The 21,187-nt window shown below is 41.0% G+C and overlaps 1 protein-coding gene across 19 annotated transcripts in view; it reads right to left on the reverse strand.

Annotated features, from left to right (window-relative positions):
* Nucleotides 1-21,187, reverse strand: part of GAS7 (growth arrest specific 7) — a 155,161-nt gene that overhangs the window by 10,614 nt on the left and 123,360 nt on the right. For 18 of the 19 annotated variants that reach the window (XM_044453829.1, XM_044453823.1, XM_044453821.1 and 15 more), the window contains 6 exons: nucleotides 18,283-18,398; nucleotides 13,033-13,107; nucleotides 6,066-6,144; nucleotides 4,078-4,206; nucleotides 3,471-3,594; nucleotides 2,536-2,615 (listed from right to left, as the gene is read on the reverse strand). In XM_044453829.1, coding sequence (XP_044309764.1) covers nucleotides 2,536-2,615; nucleotides 3,471-3,594; nucleotides 4,078-4,206; nucleotides 6,066-6,144; nucleotides 13,033-13,107; nucleotides 18,283-18,398 — 603 coding nt within the window. Of the gene's footprint in view, nucleotides 1-1,491; nucleotides 2,616-3,470; nucleotides 3,595-4,077; nucleotides 4,207-6,065; nucleotides 6,145-13,032; nucleotides 13,108-18,282; nucleotides 18,399-21,187 lie in introns of those variants that run through there. The other variant, XM_044453822.1, reaches the window with a different exon arrangement.

The raw sequence follows: 21,187 nt of genomic DNA on the forward strand, positions 1-21,187 counted from the left end.
CATATCACATAAGGAGAGCAGTATAAACATTATATCCCATAACATCCCTATATGTTCCTGTGGGCCCATGCTGCCTAGAAAAATAGCTGGACTTCAGGAAAGTTTCACACATTTCTTTAGTAAGTTTCTAAGAGATAACAGAGCAAAGCTTTGGGAAGAGCCAGGTAGATTTACTATGTAATATACATAATACATGACATTTAGTGTATTAGACTTTTATCCCACCTATGACAGATAGGTAAACTTCTAGTCCTCTTAGAAATTGTACTATTAAAGCCAGTCTCTCTCATATTCTCCAGCACATCACACTTTGCATGTGGGTTCAAATTCATTTAGCACATTGCTCACTTTTCTACCCTGCCCCCTAAGGCCCCTGCATGAGACCTCAGATCCTCCCATAAATAATTGAAGATGCCAATCCTTTTTTATCCTTTTGCCAAAAAGCATACTAGTTCCAATAAGCTTGGGCCACATGACTGAAAAAAAAAGTCAACAGGCTATTTCCTGCCAAATCACAGGAAAATACTACAGGGAAAATAAAATACTACTGGGAAAATAGTGTGCTTTTTAAGATTTCAAGGATAAATATCTTCCAGCAGAACTTGTGCTTCCTAGAAATGTTCCTTCCAAAGGTGGAACTACCTGCTCTAAGAAGCATCAGGTTGCCACCCAGAATAGCAGCTGTCAAGCTTTCATCTTTTATGACACATAATACAACTTACAACATTTTGATAAGGTTCTGTTGATCACACCGACCATGCAGCATAATGGCATATATGAGATGCGACACAGAAATAACCGGATTGTGCTTAGGGCTTTCCTGGAAAATCATCTGGAGGTCAGCTAGACGTATGTCATAGAATTATATGTCCTCCTACATGCCCTCTCAAACCGCTGACTGGCTAGGTACAGTGGTACCTCAGCTCACGAATGCCTCAGTTCATGACCAAATCGAGTTGTAAACAAAAATTTTATAAAAAGTTTGACTCAGGTTGCGAACTCCACATTGGGTGGTGACTGCGATCGCCTCATCTCCCCATCCCGAGTGGGGAGATGGCCATGGTCATGCTGGGGTGGGGTGGGGTGGGGGAGGAGCCTGTCTTTCCTGCAGGAGTGTGCCCGTGATTGCGCCCATCTTTCCTGCATGAGCACAACCACGCTCTTGGCCATCTCCCCCCTCACACCCATCTCTCTCCAGTGCACCCGCATTCGCTTCCGTCTCTTCCTCCCCCCCAGCACGACGGGGTGACGGGAGTGTGCACGGATGATGGGCATGATCATGCTGGGGGGTGGGGACATGGCCGCACTCGTGCTCAGGGTTGGTGGGGGGGGGGGGGGATAGCTGTGATCTTTGTTGTTCTTTGTCACTTTGCTTCACATTTTTCTGATTAAAAAAAAATAGTTGCAGAACAGATTAACCTTATTTACATTGAACCTTATGGGGAAATTTAACTTGACTCATGACCAATTTGGGTCACGACCAAAGTCCTGGAACGGATTAAGTTCGTGAGCCAAGGTACCACTGTATATCCTATGAATAGCCCGGCCAGTATTTGAACTACACTCGCTATACATGTTGCCAGGATATTGTTGGGGAGCGGGAAATCGAACAGTGAATCAGCATTGTACTCCTGCACACAATGCTTTTTCCATAAAGCAGTTTTTGAGTGGAAAAAACATTCCTGTCCTCGATCATCCTCCTTATTCACCAGATTTAAACTCGCTATGATTTCTACTTGTTCCTGAAAATCAAAAGTGACCTGAAGGGAACACATTTTGCATCGATGGATGAAGTGAAGACAAAAACAGCAAGCCTGTTAAACAGCCTCACGCAAGAAGACTTCCAGCACCGTTTCAATCAATGGAAAATAAGTACAGAGCGGTGTAGAGATCGGGAGGGGAAGTATATATAGAAGGTGACCATGTTCAGAATGCTATAATTCATCAATAAGTATTTTTATTACTAATCCGGTTATTTTTGTGTCACACCTCATATATTATGTAGGGAGTTTCTATTTCCAGTGGCAGCCCTATCACTTTATAGAATGTACTTTTATTCTCCAAGAAGCAGAAGAGATTTGTAAAGCAACAGATTGAGGATGTAACCCTGAGACCATGGACAATGAGGATGGAGAGCCTTGGGACAAGATTCAAGTATGTCAGGGCTGGAAGAATAAGGAGACTGGCTTTTTTTTTTTTTGCTATAGCCCAGATACTGGCAGCTATAAAGGCACAGCTTATGGTTCTAAGCTATATTGCATTACAATTCTCCATCAAATAGCTAGGAATGCTAACTAGGAGAACACGGGTTAGCAACTGGTGGCCACCCAGGAGTTGTTAGACTGCCGCTCCCCAGCCCTATTGTGAGAGATGAGGAAAGCTATAGCACTGGCCCTTCCCTCACTGTATTCTTCATGAACGGTTTAAACATTTACTAACTTTCAAACTAAAGCTGATAAAGGGCCACTCTTTGTTCAACTCAGGGGAAAAACATTGCTTTGCAAATAGTACATGGAGAGATCCAAGATGGCATACCAGAGAGGTGGTCACCATTTCCTCAAACCATTTTGACTGAGCCTGATTATACAGATCCACACAGCGCATGAGATCATCTCCTGCAACACACCAAAAAGGAAGCAAAGTGAATAATTACTTGAAGATCCTTCAAAAGGGATACCGAGAAGCGAAAGTGCAGTGACCTGCAAGTTTCTACAGGCACCGTGTCTCGATGCAAAAAATCCACAGAGATTTCTTAGTGTAACTAATCCAAACTCAGTAAGAAAGAAGCAACTGGTAACCTTTCCACTTTTATCAGCAGTGACACAGAGATGTCAAGAAACAAATACTGCAAAAGTGTCTTGGATATCTCTTCTGCCATCTAGTGTACAAATCAAACAATATGTATTTTATGAAATACAAACACATGGAATTACAAAACGGAAAAGCCAACTCCACTTTACTCTCTCCTTGTCACATATCTAAAATGAATACATGGAAACAGAAAGGAAATGGCCCAAGGGTATCCATAATATCCCAGAAAGTCATATTGCTGAATTGCCTGATGATCTTCAAAGAGTGTTGTCAATTTTACATGTTAGACACATGCCAGGCCCTTTCTACTTTCTGGAGATCTATATTGCTAGCCATGCTACCTTAATTTATCTACATGTGTCTTAAAGATGAGAGTATGAAAAAATAACATTAATTCTTTATGGCAAAAAAGAAGCCAATTCCAGGAACCAACCCATAGTAGCTGAACACTGGAACGATTATGGTAGATATTCGCCATCTAATTAGAATATTAAGTATCAGGTAAAATGCAAATCCTAATAAATGCCTAATGTTAAGATTCATTGAATTAACAAATCAATATTGATACTTTTCTACAAAATGGCTCTTCCATTCCATCCACATTTCTTTTTACACCATCATTCCCTGTCATTCTACCACATTAATCCCCAGATACTCACCAGCTTGAGTAGACTTCCGCCTGGCTTTCTTAATTTCCTCTTCTGTCTTGTTGCTGAGTTTTATTTCCAACTGCTGTGTTTTCATCTCTAAATCCTTTTGCCTCTCTGATAATGCTTTCCGGGCCTTGAAACAAACCAATTACCGTTAATTCCTCCATGGAAAGGGAATACCGATTTGCCACTTTCTTTCCCTAAAATGGATTTGCTCACAGGATAAATCCCAGCAGTACGGAACATACGCCCTGATCAGGGTCTCACTCCAGCTGCATGAACTGTGAGGCACAAGTTCTTCCTTGTTTCATAGTTCTAGCACTACAGAGGAGAGGAGAGGTGCTCTTCAGACAGCATCGTTACTAAATAATTAGGAATGCTAGACCAAATTACTCTCTATGTCTGAAAGAATGTTGCAGAGGTCTACACCACCCTAATCTCAGAAGTCAGCCATTTGGGTTTTATGTAGGGTGCACTAAAATGTTGCTGAATGGACCAGCTGTTTTGTTTCTTCAACATTCATCTGGAAGAAAGGGGAGTGGCTTACTGTATCTTTCTGAAGGCACACCACAAGCTAACCCTAACCCTCAACTGGATTCCACTTGGAAAGGCTTACCTTTTCTACAGCAGCATACCGACTAACCAGCTGTTTTCTCAAATCAGCAATGTGATGGTCATACTTCTTCATGTCTTTCTTGAAGTTTTCTCTGAAGTTCAGTAGGGGCTTCTCCACCTCAGCCTGGAGCTGAAATAAAGAACAAAAGAAACTTTTTGAAGGAATATTTTACTGGACCACTATAATAGTCCTATCAGACTCTATAAATGCTTTGCAATCATGACAATAAAAACAAATAACAAAAAGTTAAAACAATACACATATAACATTATATACATGACAAATATAACAGCTGCATTGTTTATAATTATTTATATAATTATATAATTATAATCTCAATGCAGATTGCGATACATCTGTTTGGGCTCTAATTCTTCAAAGTGTTATGCAAGAGATCCATGAATTTCCCTCCTTTTCTTGCTTTAAAGTAGTTGAGGGGGATATCTCTGATTTGGATTGGAGTAGTATGGGATAGGGGGACTAGGACATATTTTGACTCCTCCCAAATGCCATTTTTTTGACTGAAATCTCCTCCTGAAAGTTAAGTCCTTACTTCCCTCCAGTAGGACTAGCAGCATTGTATGTGTATGCATGAGAAGCTGGGGGTGAATTTCAATCCAGAAAACAGTGAAGGTATGATATTGAGTACCTTCTTCCCAGCAACAGTTTTCCAATCAAAATTATAGTTCTTATCACAACCTCATCTATTTAAAACAAAGAAAAAAGTTTTGGAATTTGTCTATGAATTACCCTGTCAGGTGTGTTTTGGACTGCAGGTGGAATCATATAAGTGCCAGAAAACTGCCCCTTGCAAAGCAGGTAGGAAGAAAAGAGCAGATGATTCAGAGCAGTTGTCCCCAACTGAATGAGTCATACCAATGAGGAAGAGAGAACAGACTTTGACACAAGGAAATAACAGTCTGAGAACTATCATCCTGACTCCTCTTTGGTACAGACTGCTCTTAGAACTTCAACATTTCAAATAGGAAGTTTTTGCCCCACTGGATCCATAGTCAAACACAGGTAGGGTACATGTTCATTTAAGGCTTAGTAAAACGCATGGAACAGTTGCAACCAAGCAAAATTCTGTCTGCTTCCTGCTCTCATAATTATTTTTTCACAGGCTGTGTACAAATATTCAGCTGCCGCACTGAATTAACAGTCTTATGACTGGTGAGGGATCCTTCCAGTTGTCACTAATAAAAGACGGCACTTGAATTAGTGGTTTTCTTTCAAAAGAGTGCTGTGATAGCATGGAGGTAAGCAATTCGTGAAGATTTGAGCAGAATAGAAATTGAAATCCTTCCTCAGCATGTACATTATGCAGTTATCAAGGGCTCATGCACTAAATATCAGCCATGCACTAAATACCAGACTATTTGAGGTTGCATATTTATGTGCTATCCAAAGAAAACCAAGACATTACATGACACAATGGCACTGATCAGATGAAGAAAGAAAATGGTTTCTTGAAGTACTTTTTCCTACCAGAAAGTACACAGCCATTAAGGGACAATTCTACAATGTGTTATATATTTCTCTGCTTATCTCCATGCTATTAGTCTTGCAATAAGAATGTTGATAACAGTGGTCTGGTAAATAATAAGCACTTTCAAATGTAATTATTTCAATGGGAGAGTTAACTACATGGTTGAATCTATCCCACCGCAACTAATGGGATCTGAAAATGATTAACTTTGCCTGGAACATGCCTAAAGTTTGCTAATGGTGTGCTGTTAGGAACAGAGGAAGTTTCTAATACACCTCAGTGATAAAGCATCTGCTTTCTGTACATAAGGCTGCAGCAAATTCTGGCATTTCCAAATTAAGAAAAAGGTTAAGCACCAGAAAGCCCTCTGACCAAGAATGCTGCTAATCAGTATAATTACTTTTTATAGAAAAACATGTGCCATATATCCCAGTTTTCAGCGAAACGGCCAGCCAGTCTCAGTCCCACAAAAAAGGTTCATTTTGAATGTGGCAACTACCTTGGAGGAAAACTTGAGATGAACCTCCGCCTCATCAGCCAGGCTCTTTTTCAGCTGAGACCAAGACTCTCCAAGTGTCCTGAAACACACAATACAACATATCTGAAAGGCAGGAAAGTTTACTTCTTCATTAGCATCTGATTCTCATTATTCCAAGAGCACATGTACGTCTATGAGTGGCAGCATTCCATATGCAGCATATAATGAGACTGAGCACTCCTCAGAGGGCAGAACCAAAGCACAATGTTTAACATTGCCTTATGTAATTTCTCTCTCCAGGCTCATATTCATATTCACATTGAGGAAAAGAGACAATCGTGGGTAGCTCTGGAGAAATACCATCTTTTCTCCCCACCCAACCGCACCTGCCTCCGGCAGCCTGGAATTAATAAATTACTCTTGCAATCCCTTAGTGCTGCTTCGGCTTATAATTACCATTCATTTGAGATAAACCACTGACTGTTTTACTCATGCTCTTAGTTGTAGCTGTAATCACTCTAAAAAGGAGACAAATGATTTCTGAAACCAATTATTTGTGTGGAGAAAATGATACTTTGGAAATACTAAAATGGGCATCTAACCGTGAAGTGCAGTATAATATGTGAAGTAACCATAAAATGGTAATTAGTTCCAGAGATGTTCTCCATCAGGCTCCCATTACCTTTAGGGTTGAACACCTTTTCTAGAAAGAGCAGCTTAATAATTTTAGCTAAAGCTGAAGCCTTGGGTTCAGGTGTTTGTTTAGTTTGTAAAACCACATACAAAAGAAGAAAGTGTGAAAAGAATTGAAAAGAATCCACAACAGCAGATAATTTGCTCAGATGACAGAAAAGAAACAAGACTATTAAAGATAATTAAAAGGTTTTGTGACCTTTGATCAGATCCTCTAAGCAAAAGTGTCCCTGATCTTGTGAGAGTTTGTGTAGCCTAGTGCAACAGTTCATATTGTAAGGTTGAACTAGGAAGTCCATGGGTTCCAAATTGGCTTTTGTTATGAGCAGGCTGTGGACATACCGGGCCACTTTCTACCAACCTGGCCCATCACCTATAAATCACCACCAACACCTATGTTCCAGGTTTGCTAGCAAGGTTACCAAGACACTGCGCCTGTAGTGCTTATTATATAAATGTGAGGTATGCTGACAACTATACCTAGCAACAAAGCTTCAGCTGTAGAGAGCAGGATGCTATCATGTACTTCTTCCATGGAGACAGAAACCATAAAGCAAGCTCTCCATAGGCACTTATCATGACTCTCTCTCAGAGACATCTTTATTACAACACTTCGACTGAGGCATGGTCTGAGGGTACATAATGTAGCCATGCTGCTAAAGTTGATGCCTGAGTCTAGTCAGTATCCAAACAGAAGACCACTTGGGAGCTCCATATGCATAGCCTTACACTCCATTATGCAAGAAAGGCAGGCTATAAATTTCAAAAACTATCTCTCTTTCCACATAATTGTCTCCTAAATTCACAAAACAAAACTTTGGAATGTGAAATCTAAGTAACCTCAAAAGCAAATATGCAGTATCAGAAAGCCAACTTGGCCTTCAACTCAAATCTTCCTGTCTCAATCTGCCTAGACAGACTTCAAGGCATTGGTATTTATTGATTTATGGTATTTTCAATCCATCCCATAACAAATGTTTTCTGGGCAGCACATTTGTACAAGACACTAACTCAGCATTATTCTACCTACATCTCCCTTGCAATTGGGAATTGAGCACATCCAAGCGGAAGTCAAATACACTTCACCAAGTTATTTGCTCTATACAGGCATAGCCATTTAAAACTCTTCTTGCCCTCCAGAGTGGAAAATGATGAATAAACAATGAATTCCTGCTATTAAGATACTCTTCTCTAGGAGATAAACAAATTAAAAGGATAAAAGAAATCTGCAAATGCCTTATCACGAAATTTGATAATAAGAATCTTCCATATCCATGATAATAACAACCAAGCCCCATAGCTTAAATATTATGGCCGGAATCCATTTGGCTGTTAATGGAACAGGCAAGTTCCATTGTGTCTGCTCATGCTACATTGGATTTAATTCTAACAAATTTCTCATGGATTTTGTGGACTAGAGCCCATTTCATCTTAAGCATGGAGAATAACTGATTATTCTCAATTCAATTCATAAAAATAAGCTTCAGATTATATTTGTGTTGGAAAAGCATGTAGAAGGAAGGCAAGTTGAGTGGCAGGTTGCTGTCTCTGTCACAACTGGTAGTATCCAGCCAGCGGTCTCACCTCCTTTAAAGGAAGTGAGGCTGCGGCTGGTCCCTCTGCTGGATGCCAACTCTCCAGGCCCTGAAGGGAGCTTGGGGGTGGCCTGCAGCGGGCCCAAGTTTCTGGCATGAGAGGAGCACAGGGGAAACCAACAGCAGCTGTGAAAACTGCTGCCTGGACACACTGCTGGCTGCCATCGGCTACTGCCCCTTGGCAGAGTGGCAGCCTTTTCTAAAAGCTCTGGCCAAGGGGCTCTCTAGCATTTTGGCTGGATCATGACTTAGCATGTTGTCCAGGTTCAGACAACATTCTAAGCCAACATTTGGCTTTTCCAAATCTCACCACAAGCCCTGGCTAGTGGGGATGGTCTATAAGACACCCTAGGGAGGCAGCGGAGAGGGAGTTTGGCCAACTTATTAAGTCACTCTCAATGGCTTAGCATGCCATGCCAACTCCATAGCTCGCAATCATTTCAGAAAACAACTGAGCAGGAATGCAGCTCCATCACAGCATCTCTGTATTGTGGTGACTCCCCTTTGAGCGGTACAGGTTGTACCAGCTCCTGCTTTTTGTTGAACTCTGGAAGCGCCAAAGTGCTGCTCTGCACAGGGGACACAAATACCCATCAGTTGTTAGTCTTGTGGCCACTTATCTCTTTCCTCATTTGGAATCACTTATCTCTTTCCTCATTTGATTTGGCTCCTACAGCATTTTGCACTCTCTTTGTCTTCCTCTGAATCATTCTCCCTTGCATTTTGGTGCACAGTACTCCAAATAATGGCTTTGCCATGGGTGAGAACAATAATACTTATTATTACATTTATATCCCATCTATTTTTCCTCTTGCAAGGAGCCTAAGGCAGCTTACATGCCCCCCTTGTCTCCATTTAATCCTCACAACAACCTTGTAATGTAGGTTAGGCTGAGAGTCAGTAACCAGCCCAAAGTTATCCAATAAGCTTCATGGCTGAGTGGAGACTAGAATCCAGATCTTACTCCACTACATTTTCTTTCTGAGTCTAGAAAGAAATATTTATTCATTACACCTGAAATGATGCTAGCCTTTTGTGCTGTAGTGTTTTATTGTTTAATTGCATTCAGTCTACCAATTAATAATGCCTACATTTTCTTGGTGGTTCTGCTTTATCAGAAGATATCTCCTAGAAACTACAGCTTCTTCAAGCTTCTTGTTTCTTTCTTATGATGTTTAGATTATGTTTAACTAGTATGCAATAGTAACCAATGAATGATAATCATCTTCACTGACATGGGGAGAGGGGCACAGATCTTTAGTTTTGACAGAACCCCTATCAACACAGTCAGATTAACCACAAGGTCGCAGGGTATGTAGCCCTCAGCCCAGCCTTTCTGTAGCCCAACCCATCTTGCAAATAAAAAGTCCTAGAGTCCCATCTTGCAAATTAAAAAAGGACAGATTTCTAGCCCTTGCAGAACCTGAGATATAAAGCTAAAATCCTCAGGCATATTCCAGTTGTTTCGTGTAAAATGTAAAATTGTGTGTGTGCGTGTGTGGGGGCAGTGGCTGAGCATGGCAATAGGAGCACTGCAAAGTAGTCCATCCCTGTTACATCCATCTTTCTTGGGGGGACAGGAGTACTTGACAGTGCTGCAGCATAGTCCAAATCTGTTATCTATTCAGCTTGTGTAATGTAGAGAAATGCAGTAGGCAGAGGGGAGGGAAGTGAAGAATAGCCTTCATTAAACACTTGCTACAATTCCCACACCCACCCACAGAGTATAAACTCTCCCTAATACTCCTTGCTCCTGATGAAGTGGGCTGTATTCCACGAAGGTTTCTGCCACACAATCTGAATAGATGCCGCACAAGATTTCATTGATTTTGCTGATCATAAAGTTTCTTTGAGGTAGAGGACAAAGGCTTATGGATGGAGCCTTTGAAATGCAGGAAGAAGCTTTTCAAATCTGGAATGTACGATGTGAGTTAGAAGAGCTGGTGTCAGTGTTCAGGTCCCCCCCTCTATAAGGTAAACTTTCAAGCAGGCTACTGGATGCATCTTGTCTCGACAATACATGGATGTAAACACCATAATTCGCAGGTGGTCATTTTACACATTAGGGATACTTATTACCAATGCAAACTGGAACAATTATGTCTTCTAATATCCATTTAATTAACTGATATCATAGTTACGTTTTGCCTTCCCTCCAGGAACTAAAGATTCCCCTCTCCACATTTTTACCTCAGAACAATCCTGTGAGGCAGTAACTAGCTAGATCAACCACTGCAAAATGGGAGGCATTTGCAGATTCTCCTATGGCAGCAAAACAGTGGCACAGGCTCCTGAACCACTTGAGTCCATCTAGGTCTCTTTCTGGAGTGTGTGTGTGGATACACAGAAATTCTGTGTGTAATTTTGGGGGAAGAAGAGTTTTGGGGCCACACTACAGATGGCTAATCTTGGGGACTACTATAACTTTAATCTGGCCCTGTCTGTCAAACCTCGTTCCCAGGGTGAAAGCAGAAAATGCCTCAGAAACAAAGATTTCCAGAATGTCCTCATTTTGTGCTAGAAATAGTAACTACTAGGTTAGAAATGTCATCTTGCTCTACTTTTGGAATGGGCAGTGCTTCTCCCTGGGCAATTTGCTTCAGGGAGGTGGGTGCTCTGTGCTGAATTTTTTAATCAATTACTTTTTGACTCTGTTGTGGGGAGGAGAAGAAAGGAATTGCACCTGCAAATTGTGGGAAGGGGTGAGAATTTTGGAAAGTTGCTCAGGGTGCAGGGCTCCAGTGCTTAATCTTAGGGTTTCTGTGCATATTCTTTCCCCATGGTTATCGTTCTTCAGCTGCTGCCGTTTAAAGAAGTTTGCCAGGTCCTCTTCCTTACAGCATTCCCTAAGCTGAGTGTGGGCGTTGTTACTCTTGTTGTTGTTGACAGGACTTTTAATAACAACAAAACAAAGCCAAAAATACCTCACTTGTCCTTCAGGCCTTGAGCAGGCAAGTGCTGGAAAGTCACGAGGGAGGAAGTCTGTAGGGTACTTTACAGAAAGTTCCAGCAGTAGGAGGGGCTACAAGGATAGCATGGGGAGGAAATTGGGGGAAAATAGTGCACATGCCCCTTAGCCACCTCTTAAAGCAAGCAGAGAAGCCCTGTAACCTGAGAAATGTCTCCAAAATTTTCAAAATCACAACAAAAGGGACAGAAAAACAACTGACTTTCACAAGGAAAAGAAGAAGCTGCAAAAGGGCATGTAAGGTTTTGGCAAACTCCTATTATCCAGACTAAGTGTATTGCATAAGGTTCTTCTTCAGATCTGGTAGCCCTTCTTTCAGCACAAAATGTGTCTGAGTGGCCTTTTGGGACATTGCAGAGGCCTCTCGGGCATCTTTGTATGTTTTGCTGAGAGGATTGCTGGTAGTGTTATTATAGATAATGGCTGGGCAGCAAATACTCCCAATTTTCCTACTTACTTAATCGATTTATTAGCCGCTATTCAAAACTATCGTCTTTCCAATATGGCTTACAGCATAAAAAATTACCATTCAACAAATATCCATAAGATCACATGTGTTATAAACAAGTTACAATAAAATTCACTGATAAAATAACCATCTGCAAGAAACTTTCTATTAAATTTCTATCAATATTTTCTATCAAAACTTTCTATCAATAAAAGTTTCTTTTAAAGGCAAAGGAGAAAAGATGAGCTTTTAACAGCAGCCACAGATAGGGCCAGGGTACAGATCATGACTGAGAAAGTTGTATCTCAACACCCATCAACTTTGCCACTCTAGCTCAGTGACAAAGCACCTGTTTTGAATGCAGAAAGTCAAGGTTCAATCCCTGCCAGCTCCAAGCAGGGCTGAAAATATCCTGTCACTGGGACCATGGTTGGTGGTTGCCAGTTCTTGCTGACTGGTCTTGATGGATCAATTTGTTGTTTTGTGCTGTCAGGTCATCACCAACTTATGCTGACCCTGTAGAACAAAAGCCCTTCAAAATATCCTATCCAGAACAGCCCTGCTCAGCTCTTGCAAATTCCAGGCTGTGGTTTTCTGTATGCCACCTCTTATTTGGCCTTCCTTCTCTTCTGCCTGCAACTTTCCCTAGCAGGATTGTCTTCTCCAGGGCGTTTTGCCTTCTCATAATATGTGCAAACAATGACAGCCTCAGTACTGTCATTTTTGCTTCTCGGGAAAGCTTTGGCTTGATTTGATCTAGGACCCACTTGTTTGTCTTTCTCTTGGTCCAGGCTATTTGCAAAGCTCTCCTCCATCACCATGCTTCAAATGCATTCCTTTTCTTCCTGTCAGCTTCATTCACTGTCCAGGTTTCACACCCTTGCATAGGTGGATAGATGAAAAGCCTGACTCAATATAAGGCAGCTGCCTATGTTCCTATGAAGTGGTGCGCCAATAAACGAGACCTCCAAGCTGATCTTAAAACACCCAATCAGGGAGCTCCACTGCCTGGACTGCATTTAATGTGCAATGTGCCCTCTTTAACCTTTGCAAGTGGAAGGAAATGGTTATCTTACAGACCTGTAACTTCTCAGAAACATATTTTCTGGAAACTTCAAATCACTGAACAGCCCTGCACAGAAAACTAATCCTATATTCATTCATATGCTAGTCTCCAAACAAAGTAACCAAGCAGTGAAGAAGTAACCACATCTAATCAAAAATGCAAGTTTCATAGCAGGATGGGATTTCACTGGTGGTCAAAATGCAAGAATACAGACTCACCCTTCTTCCTGGGCAGCCAGGGAGTTTTGTGATAGTTTGGACAAATTCTTGGCATATTCTTCTTCAATTTTTATCCTGCAGAAAACAATGACACCAGACAATCTATCAACTGTATCTCATGACAGAATAAGGTAGTGCAGGGTTCCCAAACCCTTTTGGACCTGTCATGTAAGTTTGGGAAACTGCTGTACACACCACCACAAAATATATCAGTGGATCACTACTTTGGTGTTTACCTGTTGCATCTGTGAATCTTAGGGTGTGTCTTAGCAATGATGTTTGTTTCAGGTCTATGCAATGCAAGGCAATGTCTCTTAAATAGGGGATTGTCTAATTCACCTAACTGCAGATGATGCACTACAGCAAGTGCATCTTCTAAGTGTATGTTTTGGTAACGTCCAGGAGTTGCCTCTTCTTGTCAGGTTATTACACAAATACATTTTGTACTGGAATAGGTTAATATTTGTTGATGCCCATACTTTTAAATTTTTTACCTGCTTCATGGAGATGATCAGATAGTCAGTATAAATTAATTCTCTTCACCTTTTTGACAGCAACAAGGCTGCTATTACAAAATTGGAAGGATGGACACTCACCTTCTATAATGTAATAGACTGAGTACCTTGCAGGGCCTTCGATATTTCTATGGGCGTCATAGAAAGATCAACTCGGAATGGATAGATATCTGGTCAATTTTGTGGAAGCCTTTCTAGCAATTTTGTATTTGCTAGAAAGTAGTAAGAATTTCATACAAATCCATGTATGCATACTAAAATCAGGACTTTTTAAAAAACTGGTGTCTGCAGCCTCCATGTTAGGGAACCTTCAGCAAGTATCACTGTAGGCACCTGGGAATGCTGTACTGGAGAATCCCGGAGCAACTCTCAAAAATCATTTGTTAACGAAGTTGGTTTTACATGTTGCATAATTTTCCTGTTGTATCATTTTAAGATTAGATAGATCGAGCAGACTGGTGATTGTTTAAATTCTCACCAAGGGTATGGTAGGTTAGTACTTGGGTTTGCAACCTACTTATCTGGAAATCAGAGATAGTCTTGTACCAGATAAAGTAATACTGTCTCCATGATGGGTAGAACTAAGTAGACTGTGTGACTTGCACTGTTCTCTCTAGGACACAACAGCCGTTATGATAGCATCTGCTAGTAGATGTGCACCTTTCTCTGCCACTCCCCTTTCTCTCCTGCAAGAGATTCCAGAGCTATATGTAGCCTCACCAGTTTAAGTGCAGCTAAGCCAGCAAAGAGCCCAGGAGCTGACTGAGCCAATGGTACAATTCCACTTGTTTTGACAATTGACTGGGTTTCAACCCAGTCACAGGAAGATTGGGAACAGTGTGTTTCTTCAAAACATAGGATGTTTATGGCTTTCCTAGTTAGGAAAGGATCAAGTCCACGGAAACATGAATGTGGGGGAGGGGGGAAACTGAGAGTTTACAGAAATTAGGCACATTTACACGGTTAAATTTAAATTGAGATGTTTATATCATGATGGTATAATGGTGCAAAACTTAGGGGTTTCGTTCTGGTTCATGTAGCACAGATGGTTGAAGTAACAACCAAGGGTGGATAGCAAAAAGCCTGCATGTTAATGCTTAATGCTTAATGCTCCTTCCTCTCCATTGTTGAAATTTATGGTGGCCAAAAAAGTATCCATTTACTGAAAGAGAATGGTAACTAGGTCTGTTTCAAGCTAAATTTTCAAGCTGTTTACCTCTCCATGGGAGTTACAGAGCAATAACATGGTAAAATTCAGCTTGAGAACAAGTTAATTTTGATCTACTTACCTCTCAGTAGTGGCTTGTTGCTATATTTTGGGAACAAACCACCAGCTCTTTTGCCTACCACCTTGAAAAAATCCATGGGGTGGCAGCAGCAATGTAGCCCTTAGCATCCCAAAATTGCCCACCCATGTCTTTAGATTCATAATAGAGGATGCTTATAAGGACAGCCTTATTCTACATACACTTGCCAAATCCCCTGTACAGCCATCTCAGTTGGTGTCCATCAATACACCTTGTGGTAGAGAATTTGACAGTTTAACCATGTGAAGAAGTCTTGAACCTCGTCTGTCCTGAATCTCCCATGAATCAAAATTGCACATAGCATTCCAAAAGTACCATAGCTTTGTATAAGGGCAGCATGCTTTATTACTGCTTTATTTTTGATGCCTTTCCAACTATGCCTAACATAACTTATAAGGTTTTTTTAATAGTAGCCACAAACTGGGTCGGCATTTTCAAAAACAAGTTGTCTGCCATATACCCAAGATATCTTGCACCTGAGCATCTAACATTTTCCAAGCAAGTACCTAATGCTATATTCTTTTGGGTCCCACAGACTCTACCAAATCCCTTTTAATGTTCCTGTCCCAAGAGAGGGAACTGCAAAGAACACAATGCTGTCATATATTACATTCCTCTTGTAAAGTGCCAAAATTGAGGTGTCCTGTACAGTGGTCTTTTCAAGCAGTGAGTGGATCCTGCTTCCTCACATTCCATAGTGTACATCAGATAAAGGTGTGAGGGAAAAGGTTTATTTCAAATGATAGAAACGCAACATAGTTGTGTAACGTATACTGTTATTTTAATCAGTTCTTTGTTCTTTCAACATACTCCCATCCTTTCAAAAAACAAGCAAATTTATAAAGTGGTCTATAATCATGATAAAATATCATGAAAATAAAATAGACATAAAATAAATCTGGAAAAGGACTATAAAACACACACCAAAATGTAATATTGTGAAGGAGGCCCAAATGTTTATCACAGATATCCAACATTCTTTGCTAAAAATGTAAGGTATGGAACTTTTTATGCAAGGTAAAAAAAATAGGTTGGGCAATGGCAATTTTGTGAACATTAAATTCTGCAGATTTTTGGTGCCCCTTATTTTATAAAAGGGATGCTGACTGGTCCCTACACTTAAGAGTTTCCATTAGGTAAAGATTGTGTTTTCCTATTAATCCAACATAGCATAATTATAATGGGTGAAATGGAGCTGGACTTCCTATGATCAGGCAGACAAAGTCCATTCTTGGAACAGAGTGTTCCAGTCCCTCGTTGCAAGTTCAAGAGAAGTAAATCTCTCTCCTATTATGATTATTTGAAGAGCTATTTATAAGAGTGCTCTTTTTCTTCTAAGAGTAGTTATAAATAATGAGCAGCTATAAATAATAAGTGTTTATCTTTTTCTCTTGTCTTCTCCTTTCATGTCCCAGAGATATTTTATGTTATTTAAACCATGTTCCAGCAAGGCTGTAGTCACAGGGGTGGGAGAAACGGATGGGGGAAATAGCAAGAGATGTTTCAGATGTGCCAAAGTCACTGAGGAGCATCGCCCATTGCAAGTCATAAGAAGTCACAAAGATTTGTGTTCCCAGCTCTCTACTGTGAAGATTAAAATTGCCCATTAGTAAATATAGGCTATTCTCAGATTATGCATCTTTTAAAAAATAGGTTGTGATTTTAGTTTTTAAATCTCACTATGCAGACTAGCAATTGCTAGAGAAACAGGGATGGACACATATATGTTGAAAGTAAAAAGGCTACAGAGGAAGGAAGGGAGGCAATTGTTGCTCATTCACCTTTCCCACTAAAGACCCTTTCAGCCCCTGAAAAAGTCTACTCCAACGGGTTGGAAGACATTCTAGAACAGCGTGTGAGGTGGCATGACCACAGCGGGAATCGGTGAAAATTGCTTTGTCTCTCCATTCAGTCACTGGGAGCTCCCCCCCGCCCCCGCCCCCAGTGAATCAAAGTCTTTTCTGTGTGCAGAAGGGCAGCTCTGGATTCAAGCCCTAAGTTACAAGTCTGCCTCCATACACATAACAGGAGGAAGGCTTTCCACTATCTGCACCCAACCAGTAACAATTTGAGAAGGGGAAGGGTTGTGGGACAGAAAGGCCCCTTCCATGAACTTTGAATGCTGTTCCTTTCACATAGGAGAAGATAGGCTCCCAGCCATGGATCCATAGTTCTGGAAGAATTGAATAGCACATCAACAGAATATTTTAACATCATCTTACAGTATTATGCATAAATGTGCCCAAATGTGTACACTTGACTTTGAATCTGGTATGAGAAGTTTGGTTGAATTCAATATTGCTGATAAGTTAGCACAAACTTATTGGTAAGTGTTGGGCCCCTGTGCATGTCTGAAAGCGTGAGAAAGAAGGCAGAGAGCCCTATAGGCCTGGCAGATTTCCTCCGTGAACCAGTGCGAACTGTCATTTGACAGTGTAGTTCAGAGTCATAAAGTCCAGAAAGGCAGGTTGCTTACCTGTAACTGATGTTCTTCGAGTGGCCATCTGTGCAGTCACACATATGGGTGCTGTGCCTGCGCAGTGCCTAGGCCGGAAGATTAAAAAGCTAACGGTTTTTGGCGGGAAAACTCTGCTCCCCTCCCCCTTCGTAGAGTGGAGTGTCCGCCATTTTGTTCAGTCTTGAAGACCGAACGTTCGCCCTCTACAGGTTAAGAATAAAATTAGTTGCAAACGGCACTGAGCCCCAACGGTACCGATGCAAAGTATAGTATGGTACCGAGAACAATATCCACTCACCGGCATATACCATCGGTACCGATGCAAATTACAGTGTGGTAGAAGAAAAAGAGAGGGATGAAGGCAAAAGGAACAGTAAGGACTCAAGATCTTAGCGAGGATGTTAACAGGCACGAGGCACAGTGAACGGCGGGCGCAAAGACTGAACAAAATGGCGGACACTCCACTCTATTTATACCACGAAGGGGGAGGGGAGCAAAGTTTTCCTGCCAAAAACAGTTAGCTTTTTAATCTTCCGGCCTAGGCACTGCGCAGGCGCAGCACCCATATGTGTGATGCACAGAGGCCACAACGAAGAATCACATATATTTATGTTAAAAGTTGAGACCCCCAGAAACCCAAGTACAAAGCTAGCTATAATTTACTGAATTTTGCCCAGAATGACATTAACAAGGGTTTGCAGCTTGTTTACCATTGTTCAGCTGCATTTAATCACTACATTTTCATGTTCACTATAAAGGTTAGATTGTTTATTATGAGAAAGTGAGGAAAAGCAGGACTATAAATCTGTAGGAACATAAAACAAAGCAAGCCAAAGACCACCTATATATTATGCTAACCAAAACTGTAATACTAGTGAGCTTGACTAATGAACTAAAGGAAGCAGCAGTTGGCTAACAATTTATTGAGATAAAAGGAATCAACCTCCTCAGGACTGAACATCTTAGTTACCTTTCTCGAATAAACTCTGCCATTTCTTTCTGCATTTGCTTTCCTTTCAGTTGTTTTTGCAGAAGAATTTCAAATCCCGAGACGGTGCTGTTTCCTTGTGGATCCTTCTTATCAGCCTAAAGAAAATGGACAGTTAGGCATATGCCACAGAAGCAGCAGCACAACTTGGGTAGTGCCTTCCAGATGTTTGGACAACGACTCCTATAATCCCCAGGCACGGTCTTTGCTAGACAGGGCAAATGAGAGTTGTAGTCAGAAGCTTCCGGAAGAAACCAGGTTCACCTATTGCTATGTTAGAAGTTGCACCAAAAGACTCAAGCACCAACAGGCAAAAGCAAAATATGCCACTGTGCGGAGAGATACCCCAAACACACTCTGGATCACAAATACATGCATACTTGGCCTTATTTATTTGCCAACTTCATCCTTATCTGGACAGAGACAGATGAGTTAACCTTATTTGTGAAGCAGAAACTTCTTGTCTAGTTTATTGCAATGTGTATACATGGGGCTGCCTTAGAAATCAATTCAGAAATGTCAGTTTGTCCAAAATAGGGCAGCAATGCTGTCAGTGGGGCAGGCCAACATGACCATATTATGGCAGTGCTTTGTGACTGGCCTCGGCTTCTAGCCCATGTTCAAGCCCTACCTGAAGTACAGGTTAATTTCTAAACCCACAAACAGCTGAAAGATTGTTTCCTCCCATGTATACCTGCCAGGACCCTACAGTCATCTTCAGAGGCCCTCCTTCTCTGGGTGCCCCCACCAAAAGAGATAAGGTGGGTGGCTACCAAGAAGAGGTCTTGTTAGTGCTGGCCCCACAGTTGCAGAATGCCTTCATCACCAGGTGTCTTCTAGTGTGGTGTTTGGGTTACCAAGTGAAGATATTATTTAAGCCAAGCATTTTAGTTCTTTAGGTTTTGTTGTTTCGAAATAAATGCCATTGTATTTTTAAATCTTTACACTCCTGCCACAGTTTTACTTTGGCTTCATACAGTAGCACACATATGAGTGTGTGTTATTGCACTGTGTTACTGTGTTTTAGGGTTTAATTGCTGAGAACACCCAGAGAGAGGATCTGCCAGAATTCCCAGAAAAATAGCAGACCATTGCCACTAGAGGCTGCTCTGGCATATAGCTAAGAAGCTGCAGATTCACAAGAATTGGCAGTGCTAATATAAAGGGGGAAGCAGGGCAAGCTTCTGGTATGAAAGGGCTGGAGTCACCGCCACCCACTGAGTTTTAAACTGGGCCCCAAGAGTAACCCTGCATAATTTACCTCCCGGCACACGAGGACTTCCATGCCCATACAGTCCTTGCTCCCTGACTAGTCACCTCTCCCTCCCTTAGCCCAGCCCTTCTTCTCTGCTTTCCCCACCACTGTCTTGTTTTTCCACTGTAAGAATACAACTAATGGTAAGTGGCAGGACACAGGTGTTTCTGGAAGGCTCTCATGTGCAAAATAATAATCTCTCATCGTGCAGGTAATTGGCATCAGAAATAAGGCTTATATGTGAAACATCACCTGTTTTGTAAGCTCTTGAAAATATCATCTGGCATGCAAGCAACAGCTGCCCCCGAGTTGCCAGATACATGGAACCCCATAGGAGACAGACTCTCCCCCAGTAACTGTCGCTGTACCCCGTCTTTGTTCTCTAAAGTCAGCTACATTTTATATTATATTTCATATTATCGTATTGCATACTGCAGGGGTGGCCAAACTGAGACTCAGGAGCTGCTTGGATTATACTTATATAAGTTGATCATATAAATACACCATTGTAGTAACTTCAGTGACTAGTTATGGACAAATAGAACCATTTCACCTTCTACATCACGTCCATTTGTTTCAAGCAGAATTTTGTTCCAACCTTAAAACTGTTAGTGGAGAGCCAGTGTGGTGTAGCAGTCAGAGCAATGGACTGGAATCCGGGAGAACCAGATTCTACTCCCTGCTTTCCATGGAGCTCACTGGAGGACTCTGGGCCAGTCACAGACTCTCAGCCCAATCCACCTCACACGGTTGTTGTGATGATAAAATGGAAAGGAAGAGGAGGATAGATGTCTTGTAAGAGGAAAAAAGGTGTGCTGTATCTTGTAATATAATAACAATGATTAGTTTGCATGTTTCTTTTTAAAAGTCTGTATGAAAATATGTACATATTTTATATGCAATGTTCCCTAACGCACACATTTTTGCAAGCATGTTTCCCTAATATATGCCTTTTTGATTGCCTTTTGATATATTTTGTACAGTTTTCCCCATGTATGCAATTTTGTGGGCATTATCTTATTGGAGAAGTGCATCAGGAAACTCAGATAAATGTGAAGGATAATTGCATTCCAATTTGCACAGAAGCAATTCCTTGAGTGCCCTTACTGGGTGGAAAGATGGGGCATAAATCAAATAACCAACAGGTCAGAAAATCTGAGTTATCTCTGTTTGTATTCAGATGTGAACAAAATGGGTTTCACACTCATCCCCGCTGGTACATTTGCACTATGTGAGTAGTGTGCCCATCTTGTTCCTTATACCATTCTCTAAAATTATCATCAAGTTTATGTGATTTTATTTATTTTTATATCACCGAACAGCTGAACCTCTCTCAGTGGTACATAACATTTCATAAACAGTATAAAATACAAATAGCAATTAAAACATCATAAAATCATTAATTTATACTGTTAAATTATATTGTTTTATATTATGTTATTTATTTATGATTGTGAGCCGCCCCGAGGCTTCGGCGAATGGGGCGGCATAGAAGTTCCCTAAATAAATAAATAAAAATAATAACATTTCATAGCAGAAATTTAAAAACCAATTTTACATCCAAATTTAAACAATATAAACAGGACAGGCTGATATAACTAGATCTGTTAAAACAGCTGGCATGCCCCCTCC

This window comes from Varanus komodoensis, unplaced genomic scaffold (assembly GCF_004798865.1).
Source record: "Varanus komodoensis strain SLA01 unplaced genomic scaffold, ASM479886v1 scaffold7_1, whole genome shotgun sequence".
NCBI lineage: Eukaryota > Metazoa > Chordata > Lepidosauria > Squamata > Varanidae > Varanus > Varanus komodoensis.